The sequence below is a fragment of the Podarcis bocagei genome (genome assembly GCF_964188305.1).
Source record: "Podarcis bocagei genome assembly, chromosome: 2".
Classification (NCBI taxonomy): Eukaryota; Metazoa; Chordata; class Lepidosauria; order Squamata; family Lacertidae; genus Podarcis; species Podarcis bocagei.
In genome coordinates this window covers 25,540,783-25,566,935 of record NC_138126.1, presented here as the reverse complement: position 1 = coordinate 25,566,935, position 26,153 = coordinate 25,540,783, and the positions used below count along the sequence as shown (strand labels likewise).

The 26,153-nt window shown below is 46.2% G+C and overlaps 1 protein-coding gene across 18 annotated transcripts; it reads right to left on the bottom strand.

Moving 5' to 3' along the window:
- Positions 1-99: 99 nt before the first annotated feature.
- Positions 100-26,153, bottom strand: LOC308580995 (uncharacterized protein). 18 transcript variants are annotated; one of them, XM_081183406.1, is made up of 5 exons: positions 25,084-25,290; positions 19,487-19,589; positions 18,974-19,077; positions 14,184-14,418; positions 11,923-13,174 (listed from the first exon to the last, which is right to left on the bottom strand). In XM_081183406.1, exons 3-5 carry the CDS (start codon positions 19,043-19,045, stop codon positions 12,585-12,587), a joined length of 897 nt encoding a protein of 298 aa, XP_081039532.1. In that variant the 5' UTR covers positions 19,046-19,077; positions 19,487-19,589; positions 25,084-25,290; the 3' UTR covers positions 11,923-12,584. The 18 variants fall into 18 exon arrangements, 15 of the variants coding, with proteins under 15 accessions (XP_081039526.1, XP_081039532.1, XP_081039527.1 ...); XM_081183401.1 differs by lacking the exon at positions 25,084-25,290 and adding an exon at positions 23,020-24,310; XM_081183404.1 differs by lacking the exon at positions 25,084-25,290 and adding an exon at positions 23,176-24,310.

Below are 26,153 nucleotides of genomic sequence, written 5' to 3'. Positions count from 1 at the left end.
ATGAGCAAACAGAAGTTGGGTGTGGCGAGATAATTTGAAACGTTGCCTCACATTACAAACCGCCCACACCCCAAAAATGTCCTATTTTTACTTATTGGATTTTTTGCAGCAAGGAGAATTTTTATTAATTTCTTTATTTTTAAAGCACAGGTTGGTATTTTGATGACACATAACATCGTGTGAATTCTGCAAAAGGTTTGTGGACATGAGCAACACTAATTTCGCAATAAACTTCCCTCTGGAAGCATTCAAACTGTATAGATAACTTCAAGGGGAAAAAACACCACCCAAGTCACACCATCACACTTATGATGAATGGTGAGTTGTTTCCTATAATAAAAGATAACAAAACGATAGTTTACGGAAATGGAAAAGTTACAAATTACTGGTAATAGCAAAACTGATTTATGATCACTCAAATGAGGAACTGGATTTAATTATAACCCAGGACGGGAGGACCTGTACTTTGAACATAACAAGCATGAATAATGATCTGTTAAGAATAAACATATAGGGAGCAAGATGTGTTCTTATAGAGGACAAGGCAGACTGTCATTTCAGAGTGTTCATTAAAGCTTTGGCTGACTAGAATGACTCAGGAATAACTTTACTAATTCCACTGGACAGACAGGGGACTCATGGAATCAATTCACTGAGCGACTTCCCAACCAATCTCCATTCTTCCCCTCATAATTATTGGCCAATATGTCAAATCTTCTTAGAAATCTTCTGCTCAAGGTATATTACAAGCTTTGTGTTATTACTGAACCCATGGTTGAGTCCATATGTGGGTGTAGGTTGAACTGAACGACTGTAATGTGCATGGGTGTCAGTGAGTGGACACATATGGTAAAAGGTAAATGACCCCAAAGGTGACTATGGGATGCGGCGCTCATCTCCGCTTTCAAGCCGAGGGAGCTGGCGTTTGTCCACAGACAGCTTTCCGGGTCATGTGGCCAGCAGAACTAAACCGCTTCTGGCGCAACAGGACACCGTGACGGAAACCACAGCACACAGAAACGCCCCTTTACCTTTCCACTGCAGTGGTACCTGTTTATCTGTTTACCTACTGGCGTGCTTTCAAACTGCTGGGTTGGCAGGAGCTGGGACATAGCAACGGGCACTCGCACTGTCGCAAGGATTCGAACCACCGACCTTCTGATCAGCAAGCACAAGTGGTTTAGATCACAGCGCCACCTGCATCCCTGGACACATATGAACAATAAGGCACTGTGCAGCCTGCCAATGTACACACTGAAATGGCTCATATATTTGGGGCAGTTGATAACGTTGTTGAGCTATTCAGATGTTCTTTAATCAAAATAATACCATTAATCCAAGGAACAAACACTCTCACGTGGCGTTAAATCAGAGAAGAGCCTGCAGTAATTTGTAATTGATGAAGTGCTGCGGGGAGCTTGTCTTGGGGCAGGTGGTCCGCCTTGGGACTGAGAAAAGAGGCATTAACTATGTCCTTATTTCCAGCTGTGAAATGTTGCAGGGTGTGTGACACTGAAGCCTCCACCTAAATTAATTTTGAGCTGCCAGGGAATGCTAAGTTCTTCTTAGAACATGACTCATCTCTCGCTGTCTTCTCCAGTTAGGCCGGCTGCTAATAGGACAGCCAGGATAATTGTGAAGCATGAATATTTCAAGACCCTCAAAATGGTAGTCTGCTTGCCTGAGGCAACTCCTAACTGCCAAGATCTTTCCAGCGTGTCAACTGGCAATGTTTGCTCCTCCCTCCCACCAGAAAAACAGCAGCAGGAACAAAACTGTGGGATATGAACAGCTAAGGTCAAATGTGGAAAGACGCGCCTGTCTAAAAGTGATGCTTGGACCCCCGTTCGGAGCTTGAAGTATGGGTACCCCCAACAAAATTTAAAAATCTGGCTGTATAATTTGGAACTAACGTGATTTGGAAATAATGTGATTTGATTGGCCTGTTAATAAAAATTATATTTAAAAAAAAGAACTTCCCACATTTATTTATTCATCGTACATTTATCGCTCCCAGCAGCTGTAGCCTTATGAGGCTTTGCCCTCGGGTGGGAAAAATATTGCGCCTGGGAAAGGGAAAATGGGAGTCAACAGACATTCAAGGAATAGTTTCGGAGAAAAAGCTTTTATTTCTACCATCCATGAACTGGTAGAACACAGCCATATTCCCATGGGTGGCAGTTTACAAAAGGGGTGGTTTGTCTCCCTATCCAGACTCAGGTTTTTCTCCTTTCCTTTCGCCTCAGTAGGACAAAAAGAAAGCCCTGCTGGATCAGGCCAAAGATCAATCTAGTCCATCATCCTGTTTCAAGAAGAGGTCAGTCAGATGAATCGCAAAAGCCCACAGAAGAGTCTGAGGGCAACAGCTATCCCCTGCTGTTTGCCTTACCCCAGAGGCAACCAACATGATGTCCTCCAGATTCTGATGGACTCCCATCATCCCTGACCATAGTGGGGGCTGATGGGAACTGGACATCAGGTAGTCTTGTAGGAAAGAGGACATGAACAAGCGTAGACTTAGTTGGCTCTGTCTGTCACTGGCTTTGGTTCCCCTCATGGTTGACCTCCATGTCTTCTTCTCCACCTGTCCCAATGGGCACCAGGCAACGTTGGGGCATTAGCACATATCATCCTCTTTCTCTTTTATATTTACACCTTTAGCTCTTGACTTGAGAGAACTTTTAACCCCGCCATCTGAGTCACCTTTGTTTTGTCTTGGGGAAGTTCAGATTATTTCGTTTTAGATTACAGGAGACTTTTGATGATGACAAAGCTTTGGGAGCTGTGGGTTAAAGGCATCTTCTAAAACGAAACTGGCGGAAAGCGCTACTTAGTCAATACAGATTTTACATCCCACTCAGTGTGATTCAGCACAAGGGAATTCACAGCTTGTCTTATTTTATTATTTTTAAATTACCCTAGAAAGGGTTCTAGGTGGAATTTTCAGGCAAGGAAGCCTGTCAAATAATTACTACTTGGCGAGTTGGCCACACAACATTCGAGGAGACAGACTGAAGGATTTGGCTGGAGAACACACATTCGGTTAATGTTCTGGTCCTACATGCATTCTGGGTGAAGGAGGGTTGAGGAATGAGGGGTGAACATTGTTCAGCACATTATTCTACTCTGATTGTTACCTACTTTTGAAAATCGATGAAACAAATATTATTTTTAAAAGGATGTGATTCCTGAAAGCCTCCCTAAATTATTAAAAACTACTCAGCTCTCCCGCTCTCCCAAGGGCCAGGCCTACAATTCTTGAGGTTTGTTCGTACACAGATTGTGGTTAGGGAACTTGCTACTAGCCTGACAGGCTTTCCTGGCAATAGCATCTAGTGCAGTGAGTGTTAAGCTTCAATCCACCACAATGCCCTAGTATGCCCTGGAGCCAGGGGCATTCTGGGAAATTCAGCAGCAACCAGCCCCTGGTGGGGTATTACAGCAGTGGGCCCTACTAGTGGTGGGTCCCTAGCAGCTGCACAAAGATGTGATGTGTAGATACCAGCCTTGTTTTCTGGAATGTTCCACAGGGCTGCTGAATGGAATCAGAGCAGGGAGAAGATCTTGATGGTCTAGGAAGGCTACATCTGCTCATTTATCTCAGAAGCTCCTCACACTTTGCATGGTAGCTATCCAGGGCCTAATTTCTAGAAAAATGAAAAATGGGTTTTATGTCTGACTTCAAGCAGCACCTCTCTGATTTGGATGCCTTCTGCCCCCTAATCTCTGCTGTGTGGCAACTCTCTAATTTAGTCAGTGGCAAGAAAAGTGCACTTCACATCTGCTCAGGATCACTTCCAACTCTTCCGAGGCCATGATGTGATAGGGTCCAGCTCTGGCATGGAAAACAGATTGTGAGGCTGAGTATCAGAACAAATTAAGCCCTTAATGCTCTCCCCCAACTTCAGCTGCAGCTTCTGGCTCAGAGAAATTGGAACCTATTTATTTCAAGTATGGCAAAAACATGATCTGAGTAATCATACAGGAAGAGATAAAAATAGCTCAGTAGCATTTCCATTTATGATTCCAGTTTACCTGTCTAAAAGGTTCACTTGTGTGTGTCCTTGTTCCTATCTCACATACAGAGCATCTCTCATACCACCGACAACCAGGAAATTATTCTGTCTGGCAGGTAGATGACACTTCACACCTACAATCTTGCCTCTTGCTCCCTGTGAACATGTGAAGTGTCGGAGATATCATGTATGTCAACAAACCTCCTTCCCTGCACCCTCCAGATGTTTTGAACTACAACTCTCATCAGCCCTCATGGGAGTTGTAGTCTAAAACATCTGGAGGGCACCAAGTTGGTGATGGCTGTTCTGTGACTTTACATGTTCAAACCTGAGTAACTAGCCTCTGTCTAGATGAGGGTGTTAAGTATGACTGTTTAATGCACATTGAAACTGGAGATATATAATGCGTCTGTATGGTATATTGTGGAGTATGGTTGGAAATTTCCATGAAGTAAGAGAAGAGCCTACCTGGTTAATCATTAGTGGGGATGTATCTCTGTGGCTTAGTCACAGGGTCATCAGCTTGCAGTCCCATGAAAAGGATTTTATTTCAGGTCTATGTATATGCTAACTCATAGGCATCCATGTTGGGTGCTGTGTCTCTTTGTTCTAAGCTGCTGAAGAGAATGGATGTGACTTTCTCTATCTCCAGCAAAACAGCCTGAGGCTGAAAGAGACTACAACAGATAAGAGCTGGAGCTCTGATTTTAGCTCAGAATGCAAGTTATTTGTAACCTAAGTTTTTATGCCTCGTGTGGGGAGTTGTGTAAGGAATAAGCAACTAAGTGAATGTAATTTTATTTGTTTAAAATTGTTTAAAGTTAAGTTCTGTGAGTAAAGCTTTTTGAACCGTATTTTTGGACTGGATAATTTTTATTTCAATTCAAGAGTCAGTTTTATTCATCCAGCGGTTTCCACATGCATGAGATTGTTAGAGGGTACCAGACTCAATTTTATCTAGTGGTGGGGGAGAAATTAGATTCAGTTAACACTTAGAGGTACAGTACCAGAACAGACATCACAGCCCTTTCACACAAAAATCTACTCTCTCTCTGTCAGTGGCTTTCCAGAGATACAGCCAGATGTCCTTCCCATTTTTGACTCAATATATCAGGGATTGAATTTTGAGATAATCTGTGTGCAAAGCATGTTTCTTTTACTACTGAGCACAGCAACTCACCAGCAGCAATAGGCTACAGAAGAGAGACAAAAATGCAGTGACTTGACACCTGCAAGAAGCCGAGATATCAGTTATTGTATCTATATCTACTAAGGTAATACTATTTCAAGACCTAGTAAGGTCAGCCACTTAGGGGTGGGCAAAACTGTCAACTTCGGATTATCTGTTTCACATTTTTCCAGTTTTCAGCTCTCCACATTTCTGCATATATCTCTCTCTCTGCGTAGTCCTTAGGAGAACTCACCACCATCTTAGTGCAAATATTTCCTAATGCACACATTTACCTTATGCAATCTTGCTTAACAGTGGCGTAGCGTGGGTTGTCAGCACCCGGGGCAAGGCAAGTAATTTGCGCCCCCTAACCCGTGGATTTTAGCACTTGAGTGCGAGCGCGCCCCCCCAAGATGTTGCGCCCGGCCCCCCCTGCACCCCCACGCTACGCCGCTGCTTCAGGCCCCCCAATAAAACATTTGAGGGGGCCAGTCCCCCAGTTGATGGGCATTGCCAATGTGATCAACTATGCAGGGCGGGGTTTACTTGCCTCCCCCCCCCCAATATCATACTGTATTCACGTTGGCACCCCTGATGAACTCAGCGGGGCTTACTTCTGCCCCGTAAGCCTTTGCACCTCCTTTCCTCTCTATATGTAAGAGGGTGAAGGTCAGGCTGGCAGCACAAATAAGGGCCCCGCTGCTGAAGGCCTCGCCCGCCACGACCACCTGGTCCACGGGCAGGGCAAGAAAGTGCCTTTTCCTTGGGGGGGGGGAGTCTTAAATTTCAAAGCATTATTATTATTATTATTATTATTATGAATATCTAATGTGCGTGGTTTCTCTACCTCCACCGACGACTCGCCACGTGCGGGCTCCCTTCACCTCCCCGTCCCCTCAAGGGAATGGAAAAACGACGTGAGGAAAAGCGACGCGGCGGGACAGCCAGCGAGGTTCTCCTCAGAGCCTTTTCCCGCCGCCCCCTCGCAAGACAGCCCTGAAGCCGAGCGCGGAGTGAGGGGCGGGGCCCGGCGGAGTCTCGCTGCCCCCCAACGCCTCTCGAGGCGGCATGAGGGGCGCCGCGTCAAGGGCGCCCGTGGGCGCAGCGGCGGCTCCTGTCAGGGCACGAGGCGGGCCCGGCGCCTCTCCCCCACCCACCCCGTCCGCCCACCCATATCCCGCTCAGGAGGGGCCGGTGGGCTGGCGAGCGCCTCACGCCAGCAGCACCAGAGAGGGAGAGAAGTCCGTCTCCCGCCGCCGCCGCCTCTTCATCCCCAGCAGCAACTTCCCTGCCCGGCTCCCCGCCGCCGCCGCCGCCTCCTTCTCTCCCTGCTTTGCAGTAGCAGCCGCCGCCGCCGCCACCGCTCCTCCTCTCCTCCCGGGGACGATGCTCTGGCTCCTCAGCGGCAGCTCCCGAGCCGTGTCCCCGCGGCGCCTCCGCTCCCCCGGGCTCCCCTTGGCTCCCCTTCACCGCCTAGCTCCTGCTGCACCACCTGGGGGCAGCGCCCATGGCCGGGGCTTCCTCCTTCTCGAGACATGGGGCTCTGCTATAGCCTGCGCCCGAGGCTCTTCGGCGACTCCGGAGGCGGCAAGCGCCCCCCCAGATGTTGCGCCCGGTGCGGCCGGCACCCCTGGCACCCCCCACGCTACGCCACTGTTGCTTAATAAACACATTTTTGCAAAGCAACTTTCCCTAATATAATACATTTTTTAATATTACTTTTATGAAGATGTGCGTTTTTAAGCGCACTTCATCTGGGGTATGCCTATTTGTTGTGCCCATTACTTGGCTGGCGAACTGCACTGTAAAATTAAGAGGTGCGTGGCTTGCGAAAGAGAGGGATTGTTAAAGGTGAAGCAGGAGGGAAATGAAATGCGCAAAACCAACGCACAGTGATAATAACGTACTTAACAGTGATGATTCACAAGGCACAGGCATGAGCTAATAATCTCTCTCAGTTTGTCCCTCTGAACTTCCTTTTTTCGTACACACCCACCCACCCACCCAGCAACCATGTCTATATGAACTTATAGCCCAGGATATAAAAATTCATTCAGCTAATGAATTCCTAACTCTAGCCTACAGAAGCTTGCCATAATATATTTGTTAGCCTTTAAGCAGTTCGAAAGCATGTAAAAATGCAAGTCGATAAATAGGTACCGCTCCGGCGGGAAGGTAAACGGTGTTTCTGTGCGCTGCTCAGGTCCACCAGAAGCGCCTTAGTCATGCTGGGCACGTGACCCGGAAGCTGTACGCCGGCTCCCTCGGCCAATAAAGCGAGATGAGCGCTGCAACCCCAGAGTCGGCCACGACTGGACCTAATGGTCAGGGGTCCCTTTACCTTTACCTAAGCTGCCACAAGGATCTTTGTTGCTTTTGCTGCAAAAAAGTAATTTCCCTGACTTCACTATTTACAATTCCTCTACTAATATGAATATATGTGAGCAATTTAGGACATCATGCATTTGATAACGTGGACTCTAGTCCACAAAAGCTTACATCACTATAAACGATCTGGCCTTTAAGGTGACATGAGACATTTTGTTCTGTTTGCCCTTTTTGTTTGCATGGGATAATTTCCAGCTTTGAAGGCACATCAGTTGTACAGCCTAAGCAACATGTTAGATGCAACAATGCAGTGGAATTTAACCTAGGGCTTGCCGATCAGAAGGTCGGAGGTTCGAATCTCTGCAACAGGGTGAGCTCCCGTTGCTCGGTCCCAGCTCCTGCCAACCTAGCAGTTCAAAAGCACAAAGTGCAAGCAGATAAATAGGTATCGCTCCGGCGGGAAGGTAAACGGTGTTTCCGTGCACTGCTCTGGTTTGCCAGAAGCGGCTTAGTTATGCTGGCCACATGACCTGGAAGCTGTACGCCAGCTCCTTCGGCCAATAAAGCAAGACGTGCACCGCAACCCCAGAGTCGTCTGCGACTGGACCTAATGGTCAGGGGTCCCATTTACCTTTACCTTTATTCATACCAGAGTAGAATTCAGATGTTAATAGAAAAAAACATTTAATATACACAGGAAACCATAAAACACAAACATGAGCCTGTAACAGAACATTTCAAAATGTTATAATGCTAACTGTATTTTTGCCAGGCTGGTATAAAACAAAAGGGTGTTGTGTAGTTTAAGGGTTGTCGCCAAATAAATCGACTCAAATCTACTTTCTGAAGAAGTGTGCATGCACACGAAAACTTATACCAAGAACAAACTTAGTTGGTCTCTTAAGTTGGTCTGCTACTGGACTATTTATTTATTTATTTATATATTAAATTTACTCAAAGTAGACTCATTGACTCATACACTGGGCTCCCTTTTTATGGACTCTCTTTTATTTGGTGGTCCAAAGGGTTGCAAAATTTATTTTATTAAATTTCTATCTCACCCTTCTTTCCAAAGGAGCCCATGGTGCATCTAGAGTCTAGAGATTGGTTTTTTTTATAGCATTGCACACTCAGTGTTCTGCCACTTTAAGTTACATAACTATGATAGGTATATGCCAATATTCTTATGTAATGTCAACGTTCACTCACCTTATACAGGGTAAGGAGTAGCAAGTCTACAGTAAAGTCAGTAAGTACCTATAGTTTATTTTGATCTATGGTTTTAAGTTACAGTGGTACCTTGGTTTACAACCATAATCTGTACCAGAGGTCCGGTTGTAAACCAAAACAGGTTGTAACCCAAAGCGTGCTTTCGCCAATGGGGCCTCCCCCCCTGTTAAGTTGTGGGTGAACATATCAGACGACACAGCGATTCTTCAAACAGCTCTTGTTTATTCACAGGCCAGAACAGAACAGAACTGAAGGGTTCAGCCAGCCTGCTTATATAGAGCTCCACTACAACGCAACAGTAACCACTTTCTGTAACTATCCAATCACTGAACGTCACTTTCAATCCCTTATTTGCATATTTGGACCTGAGTGAAAACTATCTACAGTATCCCCCTGCTGGCCCAGGGAGAGAACTTCAGTACATAACACGCCCTCCCCCCCAAGGGTTGTAATCCAAAAAAAGGGACACACACTTCCGGGTTTGACGTGGTTTGTAATCCAAAATGGTTGCAAACCAAGGTACGACTGTATATGCAAAAATTAGACCACTGAAGTGAACGTTTGAGTTCACCAGAGTTCTTTTGCTGCTGCACATTAAATAAAAGTGTGGAGGAGAAGAAAGTGTCTGCTGTTTGTACTCTCAGGCTGGAGTCCTAAACACGGTGGGAATTACCTTTGAGTAAACATGCACAGGATTACACTATTAAGATGAAATGGCGAAGGTTTCATGTAGACAAAGGCTGCAGTAAGTGAACGTGCACATCATTCAGCTTATCTCATCTCACAGAGTTGTTGTGAGGGTAAAACGGAGGGGAGGACAATTTATTCCACCCCTGAGCTTTTTGAATGAAGGGCAAATGAAACTGACCTATGGAAAATGCAACTTGAAAAATGAGACATTGCGCATACCTTTGTAAACCAACGAAACTTTAATAAAAATATTTTAAATAAATAAAAATTAAAAATAAATGAAACAAACAAATTGGGAAGTTAATTGGATTAGACTTGCTAGGTGCAAAAAGGTAATCAAATTGCACCAAAGATTGCTTGGAGTAAGAATGTATTGAATATATAAATATTGTGCTCTCCGTCTTCAATTATCTAAAGGTTTGTCACGTGGACGATGGAGCAAGCTGCTTCCTGCTCTGGAAGGTAGGACCAAAACCAAGGGATTCAAATTACAAAAAAAGCAGATTCCAACCAAACATCAGGAAAAACCTTCTGGTGGCAAGAGGTGTTTGACAGTGGAACGGATATCCCTGAAAGATGTACTCTTCTTTCTTGGAGGTTTTTAAGCAGAGGTTGGATGGCTATCTGTCATGGATACTTTAGCTGAGATTCCTGTATTGCAGGGGGCTGGACTGTGTGACCCTCAAGGTCTCTTCCAACTCTACAATTCCATAATTCCTTTTGAACATGTAAAAATTATAAATTACATGGATGTATCTCTAGCACTAAGGGATGCGGGTGGCGCTGTGGGTTAACCACAGAGCCTAGGATTTGCCAATCAGAAGGTCGTTAGTTTGAATCCCTGCAACGGGGTGTGCTCCCGTTGCTCGGTCCCAGCTCCTGCCAACCTAGCAGTTCGAAAGCACGTCAAAGTGCAAGTAGATAAATAGGTACCACTCCTGTGGGAAGGTAAACATCGTTTCCGTGCGCTGCTCTGGTTCACCAGAAGCGGCTTAGTCATGCTGGCCACATGACCCGGAAGCTGTATGCCGGCTCCCTCGGCCAATAAAGCAAGATGAGCGCCGCAACCCCAGAGTCGGCCACAACTGGACCTAATGGTCAGGGGTCCCTTTACCTTTATCTCTAGCACTAATTACAATATGTGGGTCCTCATAAGACAAAAAGCAGAAGTAAAGAAAAACCTGAATATCTTCATATTAGCAAGGCTAATCTCTTTCTCCTGTGTGTTTAATTATAAATAAAACAACTGGACTAAGGTCATTTTCCCTTACTTCTGATTTCTGCCACCCACATGTACCATTAATGATAGAGAATCCCTTGTGTTAAATACAATCTCCACATAAGAACAAATCAGAAGCTAAATCGATTGCAGATTTTATTATTCCACAAGAAGAAGAAGGAAACCAAGTTGCACACAACTCTCTGGACTGGAAGGCTAACCAACGGTAGATGGGTAAGAACACATGCAAAATGAAAACAGAACAAAAATCAACACTAAACATGTCAGGCATCGTGAAGTCTAGCAATGAAATCCAACACTTTCACACTGCCCACCTCAACCGACTATCAGGGAGTAGCTCCTTAAGGATGAGAAAGTCTAAAAATATCAAATGTGTTAGCATACATTGTGTCTTGCTTACTGAGTTCCCCCTCTGCACTAATTACAGGCTATCTTGCAGAAGGAGGCAGTTCAGGGTATGCAGAAGCAACTTGGAAGTTTCTCTTCGACACTAGAGGAGCCCACGCCTTTTGTTTTCTCAGCTAATGGATGGGGTTTGCAAAGAGCCTTAAGGGACTCTGCAGGTCTGTTTTCTTTCTGCAACTCCCCTTTTGGCCCAACCACACCTAAGAAAGTACCTGTACTTGAACAGTAGCCATTGTTATTGCTGTAGGTTTGTAGGGGGTCAGTCTTGGGGATGGTCTCTTCTGAACCAGCGATCCTGTCACTGGGGAGGTTTAGAATCAAGTAGAAGAGGCCGCTGAACTGGTCAGAGAACATAATGGCCTTGGCTGGACTGTTAAGCACCTGCAAGGCTAGATTAACCATTAAGCAAAATACACGTGTGTTTAGGGCATCAAGGGAAGAGGGGCACCATGGGAAATTCCCATTGCTGGATTTACCATGGACCAAATGGTGTCGCTGAACCAGGTTCCACACAAAAAAAAGCCTCCAAAATAATTGGGGGGGAAAATACATATACAATAAAAAAATAATAACAACATAGTAAAAGAGAGAGAGAGCCAGCGTGGTGTAGTGGTTAAGAGCGGTAGTCTCGTAATCTGGGGAACCGGGTTCGCGTCTCCGCTCCTCCACATGCAGCTGCTGGGTGACCTTGGGCCAGTCACACTTCTGTGAAGTCTCTCAGCCCCACTCACCTCACAGAGTGTTTGTTGTGGGGGAGGAAGGGAAAGGAGAATGTTAGCCGCTTTGAGACTCCTGAAGGGGAGTGAAAGGCGGGATATCAAATCAAATCCAAACTCTAAAAATAGGGATTAATGATTATTGAATGAAGATCTGATCAAACACTTTGCATTAGAAAACACAGGAGATTTTTTTTCAAATATAAATAAAGTGGAAGTATACAAAAATAAACATTGCTTTCCATATTACTGTAGGCTTCATTTCATTTCAAAACATAAAAGTTAATTTTACGGTTTTATCATTGTTTATGTTTTGAATTAGATATGTAAGCGGGCACCAAAACCTTTTAAGTGTCCAGGGCCTCTAAAGGTCCTAATCTGGCCCTGAAGCACCGTCATTTACATGTCCTAAGAGACTGCCATAGATACAAATGGGTGGGCCATTTCCCACCTCACCTGGCTGCATGCCATGTCGAAGGGGAGCGGTAAGCCAGGGGAGTTGGTTCTGGTGGGTGAGTTTTACCTGAGGCTGGAAGCTGGAGAGACAGAGACAGGTCTTGCTCTGTGCGTGGGGCCCAAACTGGTCACTTTGGGTCTTCTCTGGAAACCTAAGGGGGAAGCAAGATCTGTTGGACTGTTAATGCTGTGAGTCCCTCCATCCTAAGCTTAGGTTGTATATACATGTGCAAATAAAACCACACATCCTAAAGACACCAGTCTCCACTGGCTTTCATTCCAAGGAAACCAAAACCTGGGTCAGGGCTGGAACGCCTGGAGTCTCTCACTTCTCAGAGATTGGGGTGTGTGCAATATTTCACAGGCTTTTCCATGGTGTTGATGGAGCCTGCCATTCCCATGTGGTTCAGACTTTTGGCCTGTGAATCCTGGGCATGCTGGCCCACCGTGGGCCCCAGAGGACGTTTCATATTTGGAACACTAGAAATTCTCTGGAAGAGGCCCAGCTTCTGCAGTGCTTCATCCCTAGGGGACCTCTGGCCTCCAGGCAATGGCAATGGCTGCTTATCTGTTCCCGCAGCATCCTCTGTTGGCCCTCTGACAGCAGTGGAGCTATCAAGGTGGTGGAGGAAGCGAGAGCGAAGCTCTTGGACGTTGACCCCTGACCTCATTATTGTGTCAAACTTCCTGAAGTAAGCAGGGTGAGATTCTGCCAATCTATGAGGCCCTCTGGCTTTGGGAGAAGAAGGGTTGGGCCTGCTCCTCCTCAGAGTGATGTCAGCTGATTCCTCCGAAAGGGACTTGGCCATTTTAATCTTGGAAAGGGCAGGGTGAGGAGAACCGGGCCTGGCTGAGGCTGCCTCCACAGGCGTACTTTGCTGCATCCTGGAGTCAACACCGTCTTTGCATTGGTCCTCAGCACCTGCACACACAACCAACATGAGTGAGGAAAGCCGACTGCAGAAAGTCACAACTGCTTCAGCTGAGATTCCTGCACTGCTAGATCAACCTTGTGGATTCCTTCCAACTCCACAATCCTATGATTCTAAGGAAAGAGGTTGGAGGTTTCCTTAAGAACTCTCTCCCTTCCAGCCCAGCCAGATATGGTCCACCCCAACGCAATGGTTGTGGCAAATGCATTTGCTGCAGCTATGCGAATGCTACACCAATGGTTCCCGCAGTAAGCACATCAAGCATGAAGGCAGAAAGCAGAGGGGCGATGATGACTGGATTTCAGATCTAAAGCAGGATTCCCAAAACTGGTACCTTCCAAAGGTTTGGGACTACAATTCCCATCATCACTGCCCATTGCCACTTGACTTGCTGGGGATGATGGGAGTTGTAGTTCAAAACATGTGGAGGACACCAGGCTGGGGAAAGCTGATTTAATGGGGAAAGATCCATGTTTGGGGCCATGTGTGTGCGACAGAGATGCAGCCATCTACTGTGTATGTGGGCTGGAGTTGGCAGTTGCCATTCTAAGTGCTAAGGATTAAAGATTAGGCATGGAATGCCAAAAACGTCATTCCCACTAGTTTGACTGGAAGGCAGTGTGCTACTGGGGGCCTAGGAGGCAGTAGAGGAGCAGAAATATACCCCCTCACACAGTCAAGCAACAGGAAGGACTGTCGGCATCAGTGAGCATGGGATGTGGGGGCAGAGAAGTAAGAAAATGTTGATTTTAATGTGTTAAATGAAAATCACCAGCCAAATCACAGGAAGCCACGTGAGAATGGACCTCGCTACACCAGCCAGCTGGCCTACATGCTGTAGATCAGGGCTGGGGGGCTTTGGTCCTCCAGATGTTGCTGAACTACAGCTCCCATAATTCCTTGCCATTGGCTATGTTTGCTAGGGTTGATGGGAGTTGTAGTTCTACATTTCTAGAAGACGTCCACAAATCTTTTTTAACGGGTTTGATTTCATCTCACCTAGTGGTTCTGCCAGTTCCTGATGACTCCCTTCTTCTTCTTCTTCTTCTTCTTCTTCTTCTTCTTCTTCTTCTTCTTCTTCTTCTTCATCATCATCATCATCTAAAAGGTCCTCATCCAAGGAGTCAATTGTCTGCAGCAAGTTCTCTAGACATTCCTTCTCTTCCGGGCTTAGCCCAGAGAAAAAATCTTCATCGTATTTTGAGGTGCCTTCAGAATGAGGTCCAGGGCTCAACTAAAGGCAAAATAAGAAGCCAGGATGAGGAGGGGAAACATGACTTCTCAAAGCCAACAAATAATACTGTTACTTTTCCAATTAACCAATGGCAGATCCATGCCATACATTTAAAGCACATCCCCCACACATTTAAAGCACCTGACTTCTCCAAGAATCTTGGGAGCTGTAATTTGTTTCGGGTACTGGGAACTGTAGCTCTTGGGGGAAACAACAGTTCCCATGATTTTTTTGGAAGCTGTAATTTGAATCATAGAATCATAGAATCATAGAGTTGGAATAGACCACAAGGGCCATCGAGTCCAACCCCCTGCCAAGCAGGAAACACCATAATTTGTTTTGGGTGCTGGGAATTGTAGCTCTTGGGGGAAACTACAGTTCCCACAATTGGGGGGGGGGTCTGCTACAAGGCTGAGGAATATGGGAGGTAGCTGACAAGGGAAAACAATTTGGGAGAGGGGTAGCTGGGAATTAGTAACACTGAACAAGAAATGATTGTTAGCTCAAAGTCCTGAATCAGTACTGGGTGTGAGCTATTGATCATGGTGTACCTTTGTCTCTATTCAACTCTCTGCTCTAAACCTAAACTCATTTACTGATTCCACTGAGAATTTCAATGTACAGTTGTGCCTTGGAAGTCGAACGGAATCAGTTCCAGAAGTCCATTCAACTTCCAAAACATTCAAAAACCAAATCGCGGCTTCTAGTTGCCTGCACGAAGCTCCTGCAGCCAATCAGAAGCTGCAAAAGCCCTGTCGCAGGTTCGGGTTCCAAAATAACATTTGCAAACCAGAACAATCACTTCCGGGTCTGCGGTGTTTGGGAGCCAAAATGTCTGAATTCCAGGGCATTCGATATCCAAGGTGCAACTGTAATAGGAGTGCAATTGCACCTTTGCACCCTGATCCTATGGTCTCGTCAAGATGGCTGTTGTGTTACAGGGATAGTCACGATCCTGGAATGATGAGCAGGATGTTAAGTCATCTGGTCACACCATTTTTGATCTCATATAATTGTACCACTGTAGATGCACAACTTAAGTATCTTATGCCAGGACTGCCATATTTCAAGAAGTGAAAATCCGGACACTTCCGATATGAGCTGCCATATTGCCTGGGTTTTCCCTGGACATTTTAACTGATTTTTGAAAATTTCACCCAGATGCCATTTTCGATGGGTGAATCCCAGCTATGTCCAGACATATGACAACCCTATCTTATGCCAGGACAACACAACTCCCAGCATAAGGTGTGACATGGTGAATACCCCCACTCCCTGGATCATCACTTTGTCATGGTGAGTGGGCTTGCATGTTCCTATGTCCCTTGTGAGCGAAGCCATCGGGAATCTCGTACTCCCAGCAGGGTCACCCAAGGCGGTAAGGTCAAAGGGAAGGAGCTAGACAAAGAATGACCCAAGAAGTCCTCAACGGCAGAACGGGCGGATGATAACAAGCAGTATGTTACAACGGCTGTGAAGGCGGATGAAGGCTGCAGCAGATAGGAATCTATCGGTTTGTTGTGACTACTTCACGCCATCGGAACAAAGCCTTACTGCGAAGACTGTGCGTTGGTCAGCGGCACTGATCTACACACATAAAACAAATTCACGCACAGGCATCTTCCAAAAATCCAACCCAAACCCCAAAAGGCCCATGTCGGTCGACAAATGGTAACAGGGGCAGGATCGTGAAATCTGGAAGACCCTAGTCATGAACCTGCACATGGGCGGTGGATACAGATTCAGTCGTTCTGACTCAAGAAATGAGGCAGTTGAGCAGCTTGGCAGCTGTATCCATGACTGAGAAGCCCTTTTTAGGATCCACTCTGCTCACCCCGAAAAGGGGAGGGGCTAGAAAAGGTGCCCTAAACATAGTCCGCCTCCCTTTTCCCCTGACTGGATTATCAACTCCCGCCCGGAAACCAATGTCCCCACTGTGCAAGGACGTGTGGATCCAGAATTGGCCTCCACAGTCACTTACAGACTCATTGTTAAAACCGTGTTTATGGAAGACAATCTTACTCGGCTACGACTGATCGCAGAAGAAGAAGAAGAAGAAGAAGAAGAAGAAGAAGAAGAAGAAGAAGGAGAAGGAGAAGAAGAAGAAGAAGCGGCCTGTACAAGGCATATTAAGTGGAACCTTGGGTTGCGAACATGATCCGTGCAGGAGGCACATTTGCAACCCGCAGCGCTGCGTCTGTGCATGCGCATGATGCGATTTGGCGCTTCTGTGCATGTGCAAAATGTGATTTAGTGTTTCTGCGTACGCGAACGCCAAAACCCAGAAGAACCCGTTCCAGTACTTCCAGGTTTGGCGTTTCCACAACCCGAAAACACACAACCTGCAGCGTTTGCAACCCGAGGTATGACTGTACATGCTCATGACTGTTAAGGAAAGTGAAAAAATTGTTAATTCTCCACCATCCTGCAGAAATGGTGTTTCCCCCCTTCCACAGTACAGCTGCAGGCATCTTGTGACTGTCTTATCTGAGTCGCTGGACAAAATAGCACATAGCACTGGGTAGATAAGGACTCAAATTACAGCATTCATTGTTGTGGAGTACAGGATAATCTGTTGGGAGACTGGAAACTCTTGGAAATAACCTGTGAAAATGTGTAGGGCTTTGAGAAGAGCTTGTCTGAGAGAAAATGGACGACTTGCAAGGCTTCTTGGACTCGAAGAACTCTTGGCAGTTGCAGGACTTTTTTAGCCTCTGCATTTTGCACTTGCTATGCCGACTCTGTCTCAGCATTGATTTCATAAACTGGCATCCTCTCCAGGCTCAAAGAGTGGAACTTCTTGTAGCGACTGTAAATAGTGTGCGTATATTGTGTGTGTGCTTGTGTATGCTAAGTAAAAGCTACCTCCGCTACACAATTGTTTCCTGCGGTGAGCCTGACAGCTCAGCTGAACATCTGTAGCGCATACACAACAACCAACAAAGTCCTGCACATCAGAGAACACAAGACAAGAATCGTAGGACATCCTGAACCCTGAAACGCGCTTATAATGATCATAATCAGAACAATTATAACGCTGTGATAATTATAATAATTAGGCAACCGGAAGAAAATATGGCTACTTAGCAATAGCTCCATTAGGTAGGAGGAAACCTGTGTGGCAAACATTATTTGAGTCAACATGTCATTCCCAGGAGCAGCGCTGTGGTGAACTGGTGTCAGGTTTTATAAAAAGCCGCCGCTTTGGTTTGTCCTCTCCACTTCATTGTGTACATATGGTTATTTTAATTCTATCATTCAACCTCATCACCTATTTGTCAAGAGCAATTTTATTACAGTGGTACCTCAGGTTAAGTACTTAATTCGTTCCGGACGCCTGTTCTAAACCTGAAACTGTTCTTAACCTGAAGCACCACTTTAGCTAATGGGGCCTCCTGCTGCCGCCGCGCCACCGGAGCACAATTTCTGTTCTCATCCTGAAGCAAAGTTCTTAACCCAAGGTACTATTTCTGGGTTAGCGGAGTCTGTAACCTTAAGCATATGTAACCTGAAGCGTATGTAACCCGAGGTACCACTGTATTTGGATGGCCTGTCCTATCCAGCTGCCTCTCCTTTCTCAGGCCTGCTTCTGGAGTGCATTTGGACTAACAATGGCTGCCAAGAGAATTTGCTTGCCGGCCTGGACCCATTCACACTTCCAGCTTGGTTAACCAAACTTTTACATGTGGCATTATTGGCGATAATAACAATTAATGGTGATTAATTCATCGCCTTCCGTAAATACCGTAATCTCAAGGCGATACACAATGTACAGCTGATATACCGTACATGAAATACAAAACCACATATGCTTTCGCATTTACTGTATATTTTCCTTCCCTGTAAAACAATCCACTCCAACATGGCTTGATAACGCTTCATAAAACCAAACAGCAAGCCCCCTACCTGGCTGGGAATGATGTCAGAGTTGGCACCTGGAGAAAGCGTCCCATGCGTATAGCTCTCCTTTGCAGCCCACAGGCAACCCCCTTGTTCCTTGTACACTTGGAGGGTTGTGTGTCTGTGTGCAACCAGCTCATATCATATGAATCTGCCTTGCGCTGTCAAACCGTTGGTTCAACCAACCCAGTATGGTAAACTCTGACTGGCAGAAGCTCTCCAAGACAGGTTCTTTGCCACTGAGCTTAAAAAATACAGACCATGAACAAGACCACTGCACTCCACTCCTAGCCTGCTTCTCCTTCCCATTTAGACACATTGAGTCTCCGTACCTGGATGAATTTCCTTGCTAATCTGGCTAGTGCTTATGTAAGGTTTCAAGTATAAGGGGTCATTTTGCCCAAGTTAGTGGGTGCTATTTTATCCAATGCAGTTGTTTGCTCGGGACCCAATTCCTGCTCTAGGTCTCTGTGTGTAAACTCCAGCTCCTTTATCTGCAAAATGAGAGACACCACTTCCGCAAGTTTCTCCTGAGGATGTTTTGAAACAGGCACTTTGCCCTCTGAAAAGCAGGTGGTGATTAATAACAGTCAGTCCACATGGGGCATTGATGAAACGAGGGTTTGACAAGCGAATGTGTGGGTTTTGCTCATACCTCAGGCGGTGCTTCCTTGTTCTTTTGCTCGGTGGTGAGCTGGAGGCTTGCGGCTAAATTGTCCGTGTCCATTTCCTGTCACAACAGAAGCTGCTTCATCAAATCTATATGTTACAGGAAAAGAAGGGGAAGGGGGCCATTGAGCCGAAACTGTATCAAGGGGACTCATGGTCCACATTCACAACTATGATACCGCTTTAAACAGTTGTGGCTTCCTGCAAAGAATTCTGGGAGTTGTAGTTTAAGGGTGCTCAGAGGAGACTCCTGTTCCCCTCCCAGAAGTGGTTTAACCAATCAATCCTTCTTCCCAGGCAGCTCTGACAATTGGATCTCTGAAAGGGGAACAGGAAGCTTCTAACAATTCTCAACACCCCTAATAAACTACAGTTCCCAAACTGTTTAAAGTGGTATGAAAGCCCTGCAGACCCGATGAAATTAATTAACCTAAGTTGATTGTGTCTATTATATTCAGTGGGTCTAACGTCGGATGCAATCCCCAGTATTTATGTTTACCTTCTTTATTTTTCTACCGGGATCCACAGAAAAGAAAAGGGGAGGCAGTGATGTGCAGTTAGTCATCGTCCTTTCAAGGCCAGGAGTGTGTGCACTCGGATAACTGGAGGGGAACCAAGTGTGTGGGAAGACAGAGATTAAAAGGAAGGTCTAAAAATATCCAGTTTCCAAAACAAAGTACTCCCAATTGTTTCACAGATCCTAGGACTCAAAGAAATCAGGCAGATTAATGCTGCTTATGCAAATATGCATATGTATTTTTGGAAAGATTGTGGGGCTGTGGAATTGTTGTGGCACTGCTGCTTCTGCGGGGCTGGTTGTTTTAGTTCGTACGTAAGAGAATATGTGGTTCTTGGGGCATCTCTGTTGTGCTTTATAAATCTTGCTAGCTTCTTTGAGGATTCTAGCTGAAAAGTGGGGTGTAAATCTTCTAAAACAACATTGATGGCCTCGGCCCAGAATACCTGAAGGAGCATCTTCACCCCCATCATTTAGCCTGAACACTGAGGTACAGTGCCAAGGGCCTTCTGGCGGTAGTGGCGCCCGCCCTATGGAATGCCCTCCCATCAGATGTCAAAGAAATAAACAACTGTCTGACTTTTAGAAAACATCAGAAGGCAGCCCTGTTTAGGGAAGTTTTTAATGTCTGATATTTTATCGTGTTTTTAATATTTTGATGGAAGCCACCCAGAGTAAGTAATAAATGATTATGATTATGATTATTAACAACTCTTCCACCATATTCTACAGGCTAGCCTTCATCAACCTGGACACTTCCTAATGTTTTAGACTACAATTTCCAGCGTCCCCAGCCAATTCTGGGTCCCACATTCCTCCTATAGCCCCTCAGTTGGCATATCCGCAGTGCAGGATTCTGCCCTTAATAATCATAAATAATAATGAATTTATTATTTATACCCTGCCCATCTGACTGAGTTTCCCTAGCCACTCTGGGCTGCTCCCAATCAAGTTGTAAAAACAATACAGCATTAAATATTAAAAACTTCCCTAAACAGGGCTGCTTTCAGATGTCTTTTAAAAATAGGATAGTTGCTTATTTCCTTGACATCTGGTGGGAGGGCGTTCCACAGGGCGGGCGCCACTACCGAGAAGGCCCTCTGCCAACAAATGCTGGAGATGTAGAGAGAAAGAGGGCACGTTTATGCATATGTGGTGGGAATGTGAGAAAGTGAAGGGGTTCTGGGGAAAAATATACGATAAGGTAAGGAAAATGCTGAAATACAGCTTTGTAAAGAAACCAGAGACCTTCCTACTAGGGATAACCAGAAAGGAAATAAATAGGAGGGATTTCAAACTCTTCCAGTATGCAACAACTGCCGCGAGGACGCTGATAGCTCAAAGGTGGAAACAAGAACAAGTACCAACTCTGGATGAATGGAGAAGTAAACTAATCGACTATGCAGAATTGGACAAACTAACGGGGAAAATAAGACTTCAAAGAGATCATAAGTTTTTGGAGGACTGCGGAAAATTTAGAGAGTATTTGAGAACTATATGTGAGGAGAATATAGTTGAGGACTATCGCAAAAATGTAAATAAGGATATAAAATTTTTTATTTAAAGGTGATATTATTATTAAGAAATGTGTAAATAGGAGAATTATTTTGGATGACTGCCAGAGGAGTGGAGGGAGGTTCAAAAAACTAAAATATGTGATGCGGAAAATGGAAAGATGGAAGTTTTCATAGAAAATGTAATAAAAAAATATTAGAAAAAAAAGAAGGCCCTCTGCCTGGTTCCCTGTAACTTGGCTTCTCGCAATGAGGGAACCGCTAGAAGGCCCTCAGAGCTGGACCTCATTGTCCGAGCTGAATGATGGGGGTGGAGATGCTTCTTCAGGTATACTGGACCGAGGCCATTTAGGGCTTTAAAGGTCAGCACCAACACTTTGAATTGTGCTCGGAAACATACTGGGAGCCAATGCAGATCTCTCAGGACCGGTGTTATATGGTCCCGGCGGCCACTCCCAGTCACCAGTCTAGCTGCCTCATTTTGGATTAGTTGTAGTTTCCGGGTCAAATTCAAAGGTCGCCCCACATAGAGCGCATTGCAGTAGTCCAAGCGGGAGATAACCAGAGCATGCACCACTCTGGCAAGACAGTCCGTGGGCAGGTAGGGTCTCAGCCTGCGTACCAGATGGAGCTGATAAACAGCTGCCCTGGACACGGATTTAACCTGTGCCTCCATGGACAGCTGTGAGTCCCAAATGACTCCCAGGCTGCGCACCTGGTCCTTCAGGGGCACAGTTACCCCATTCAGGACCAGGGAATCCTCCACACCCACTGCCCCCTGTCTTAGTTTTCCACAGAGGCTGGGCAGAAGCAGCAAGTATGTATGGAGCTTCCTGGAATCCCTGAAGCCTGCAGAGATTCCTTCTCAACCTGAAAATGAGCCGGTTCTAACAAACAAACCAGAAGGCACCTATACTCTCTCCCAAAGGAAACCAGTTCTGCAAAAGCTGTTCTGAATCTCTCATCTACTGTGGTGGGTGGGTGCAGAGTCTGTGCACCAAAATTGTTGGCATCCGTCTGCCTCAAGAGAGAATAGATTGCGCCTCCGGGGGTGAAGTCAAACCGCTGCATTAGCAGCACTGAAGTGACTACCCCGGGGTGCAAGCCTGGGAGGAAATGTGTATGCAGGTCCTGGGCTGCTCAGATGACAAGATCCACCCCCTTCTTGGCCTCACTGATGTGGTCCAAAGGAAAGCAAAGCAATACGTTTTTCACCAGCTTGGCTGCAGTAGTTGCCGGAAGGAGGCGCACAAGGTGCCATCCAAACATCTTAGGGCAGGGATCAGCAAACTTTTTCAGCAGGGGGCCGGTCCACTGTCCCTCAGACCTTGTGGGGGGCCAGACTCTATTTTGAAGGGGGGGAAATGAACGAATTCCTATGCCCCACAAATAACCCAGAGATGCATTTTAAATAAAAGGACACATTCTTCTCATGTAAAAACACCAGGCAGGCCCCGCAAATAACCCAGAGAGGCATTTTAAATAAAAAGACACATTCTACTCATGTAAAAACACACTGATTCCTGGACCGTCTGCAGGCCGGATTTAGAAGGTGATTGGGCCAGATCCGGCCCCCGGGCCTTAGTTTGCCTACCCATGTCTTAGGGACTCCACTCCAAGTTTGTGTTGGGTTTACTCCTTAGCCTTTTCTTCTTCTGAAGATGTCCCACAAGGCAGCAGAGGTTTACGATCAGACTTTTCCTTCTCCTAGGTGGGTTACCTTCTTCCCAGGTTGATGAGCCCTGTCTGCCTCTCATTTCCCTCTGCAGCACATAGCTGTCAACGTTTTCCCCTTTTTAAAGGGAAATTCCTTTATTTTGAATAGAATTCCTCACAAGAAAAGGGAAAAGTTGGCAGCTATGCTGCAGCATGTGCAGAAACTGCCTTCTCGACCACTGGACCCACTATTGGTCTTGTCTGCTCAATCGGCCAGAGCCTGTCTCCACATGCAGGGGAAGTCCGAAACTCACGGAGGGTTTGAGACCCATCAGCTACTCTCACCTGGGTTAGCGGGCCAGTCAAAGCCGTTCCCGAGGTGTGGCTGCTGCCACATGCCAATAGCTTCTAGGAGCCACAGGTGAGTGGTGCCTGGAAACCAGGGACACCCAGCAACATTGGACCTGCCTCATGTGTCCCAAAACATTGAAACTTTCTTACTTTCCTGATAGCTGCCAACCTTGCCTGCCAGCTCAGAGCCCAATGAACTTCTCCTTTTTTCTTTTCTTTTCTTTTTTTTGATCTGCCTATCTCGTTCCTGCCAGCAGGTGACATCCACCGATAAGCGTACAGTAATTTGTTTCCTTCTCACGACAGAGACACCCGTTATCTTTTTCCAGCGTTCCAAAGCAGCCACAATATTCCCAAAGCTGGTGTAGCTGGTGGGTGCTGCTTTGAAGAATATCTGTGCTGATCAGGTGCCACCGTTGCCATTGTTCCGTGAATGGCACCGGTATTTATTGCAGTGACTGTGAATTTCTAACCAAACGCATCCTAGATACAAAGCGCAAGCAAAAATTAAAAAATGACTCAAAGCAGCTATAAACTAGGATTATGTGAAACAGGCACAAATATAAATCATTGGGGTCCCCCCCCCCAAAGGTGCTTAAAATGAATAGATTGGTCATATGGCTTTTACAGAGCAATTATTTGTTTGGGCCACATTAATTGTGCTACCCAGTTTCTCTCTATCTAGTAATTACCACTATTGGCATGTGCCCCCCACTAGAAGGCTGCCCACAAGTACTAGGGGTGGGGGGGTGGGAGAGAGCTTTCCCACCCCTGGGCTATAGGATATGGTAGAAACTCTGCTACGCTAGCAGAATGTGAGACTCGTGGCTGGCATAAGAGATACCCTGATAGAATATTCTAGAACATGCCAGTGCAACAAACAGAGAAAGGAAACAGAAAGTGTCTTTTAAGGCGGTGCTTGTCAGCTGCTGATTTTATAAATTCTAATAGATAGATAGATAGATTTAAAATCTGCTGCCCACTTCACTTGCATAGGAGCCAACTCCTAGGGGCCAAAGTCCCTTCGACCCTCCCCAATAAAATATTTAAGGAGGGCCCCTCCAAGTTGATGGGCATTGCTGTTCAAATGGTCTCTGTGTGCCGTGACTTGTAATTGATTAAGCGGTGTGGGTGGGTGTGATATTTTATTCAAGTTGGCACCCCTGTTCACTTGCAATCTAAGAACGTAAGATGAGGCCCCCTCGATTAATCAGGGGCATATTTTCAGTCAAGTAAATGCTTTTAACTTGATTAATCTAACCAACCAATGCTTCAACATTGCAGCCCTACTAACGGTTGAGAACCTAAGAGGGGCCCCTCCGCTCTAGCCCCCTGTTCTCACAGGGGCCATCCGGATGCTTATGGGAACCCCTCTAGCACGACCCAAACACGATTGCACCCTCCCCGCCTGTCAGGAGCATTATTACTGCCTCTCAGGGTGGAGGCAGAGCATAGCCATCAGGCCTAGCAGCCGCAGATAGCCTTATCCTCAATTAATTTACCCCATGGTAAATTAAGGCCCGGAGGCTGCATCCGGCCTAATCGCCTTCTAGATCTGGCCCGTGCACGGTCCGGGAATCAGCATGTTTTTACATGAGTAGAATGTGTCCTTTTATTTAAAATGCATCTCTCGGTTATTTGTGGGGCCTGCCTGGTGTTTTTACATGAGTAGAATGTGCGCTTTTATTTAAAATGCATCTCTCCGTTATTTGTGGGGCATAGGAATTCGTTTCTTTTTTCAAAATATAGTCTGCCCCCCCCCCCAGGTCTGAGGGACAGTGGACCGGCCCCCTGCTGAAAAAGTTTGCTGACCCCTGATTTACCCAGTCCTTAAAAATCCTGACATTTGTTCGATCCAGCTAAAAGGCAGCCCAATTTCTTTTTTAAAAGCTTAACAGCGTTGCAAAAGTTCCACCCGATTGTTTGGATAGCCAATCAAACAGCACTTGGTGCTCTGTTTTCTCCTCCGATGGTCCTTGAACACACTTTCAGAGGTGCAATGCAAGGAAAGTTTTGCTACTCCTGGATGGCACAGAAATGTCGCCTTTGTATCACAACGTTCAGATTCTTATCCTTTTCCCCAACTATGGATGTAGCCAGGGGGGATTCATCTGCCTTTCTAAACCAAGTAAATAAATAAAAATACTTAACCAACTGACCAATTGCATCGCAGTTAACTCGGTTTTGCCCCCTCTCTCAACATAAAGCCTAAAATAAATCCTGGCTATGCCCATGCCCATCTCCAACAACCCCCTTTGCTTGAACTGAAATTGAAATGTAATCGAAAGGGAACTCTGAGACGGTCTTTCTGCTTACCAGCCTGTCCTTGGCCTCCTCTGTTTGTTGGAACTCAGGTGTTGGGAGAGCAAAGGAGCTGTGGCCAGCAGTTTGCGGTCCCTCTTTTCGTTCCCCATGGAAATGGGTGACCCTGCCTGGGATTGGTCCTGGACGGAGGGAGAGCTTTGTACTGTTTGTTTGGACTCTCGGTGGCATGCAAATAAGTTATTTCCTTATTGAAGCATCCAAGGGCTGTGTCAACAGCACAGGTGCTGCCTCGCGCTTCACCCAGGCCCGTTCCCTTTAGAAAGCAATGGCCTCCCCTCTTGCGCAAACACTTCAGCCAACCTAGGGTGGAAGGGCTGAAAAGGAGGGGAGAGCCTAGTGGTTGCAGGTATCTTAGCTACCAGATCGCCCAGGGACAGGAGAAACTCTTCGTTACCGTGGGAACAGCAAGCTCCTTCACGCCATTGTGGAACTACCACCTCGGCTTAAGTCAATTCAAATATCATATAAAAGGCACACTCTGACATTTCACAACTAAGGGGGCCTTGAAGGCAGCGGGCAAGCGGGGAGTCTCTCCCACCCCAGTATGCCTTTCTTGAGTGAAGGGTGCACTCTAGGCCCATCAAAAGCAGCTAGACAACCTGAGCCATTAATAAACTTAATTGCTTTGGATCCCATCCAGAATTATCCATGTCGAAGCTCAGGCTCATCTTCTGCGAGCTGAGGAGCCGCCTCTTTTGTACGCGTAGCCTGGATTTGTGCCTTAAGCACAGGGATGAGGGAGCTGAGGGCCACTGGCGCCTGCATCTGGCCCTTGAGCCCCTCCCCAAGCTACACATCAGCCA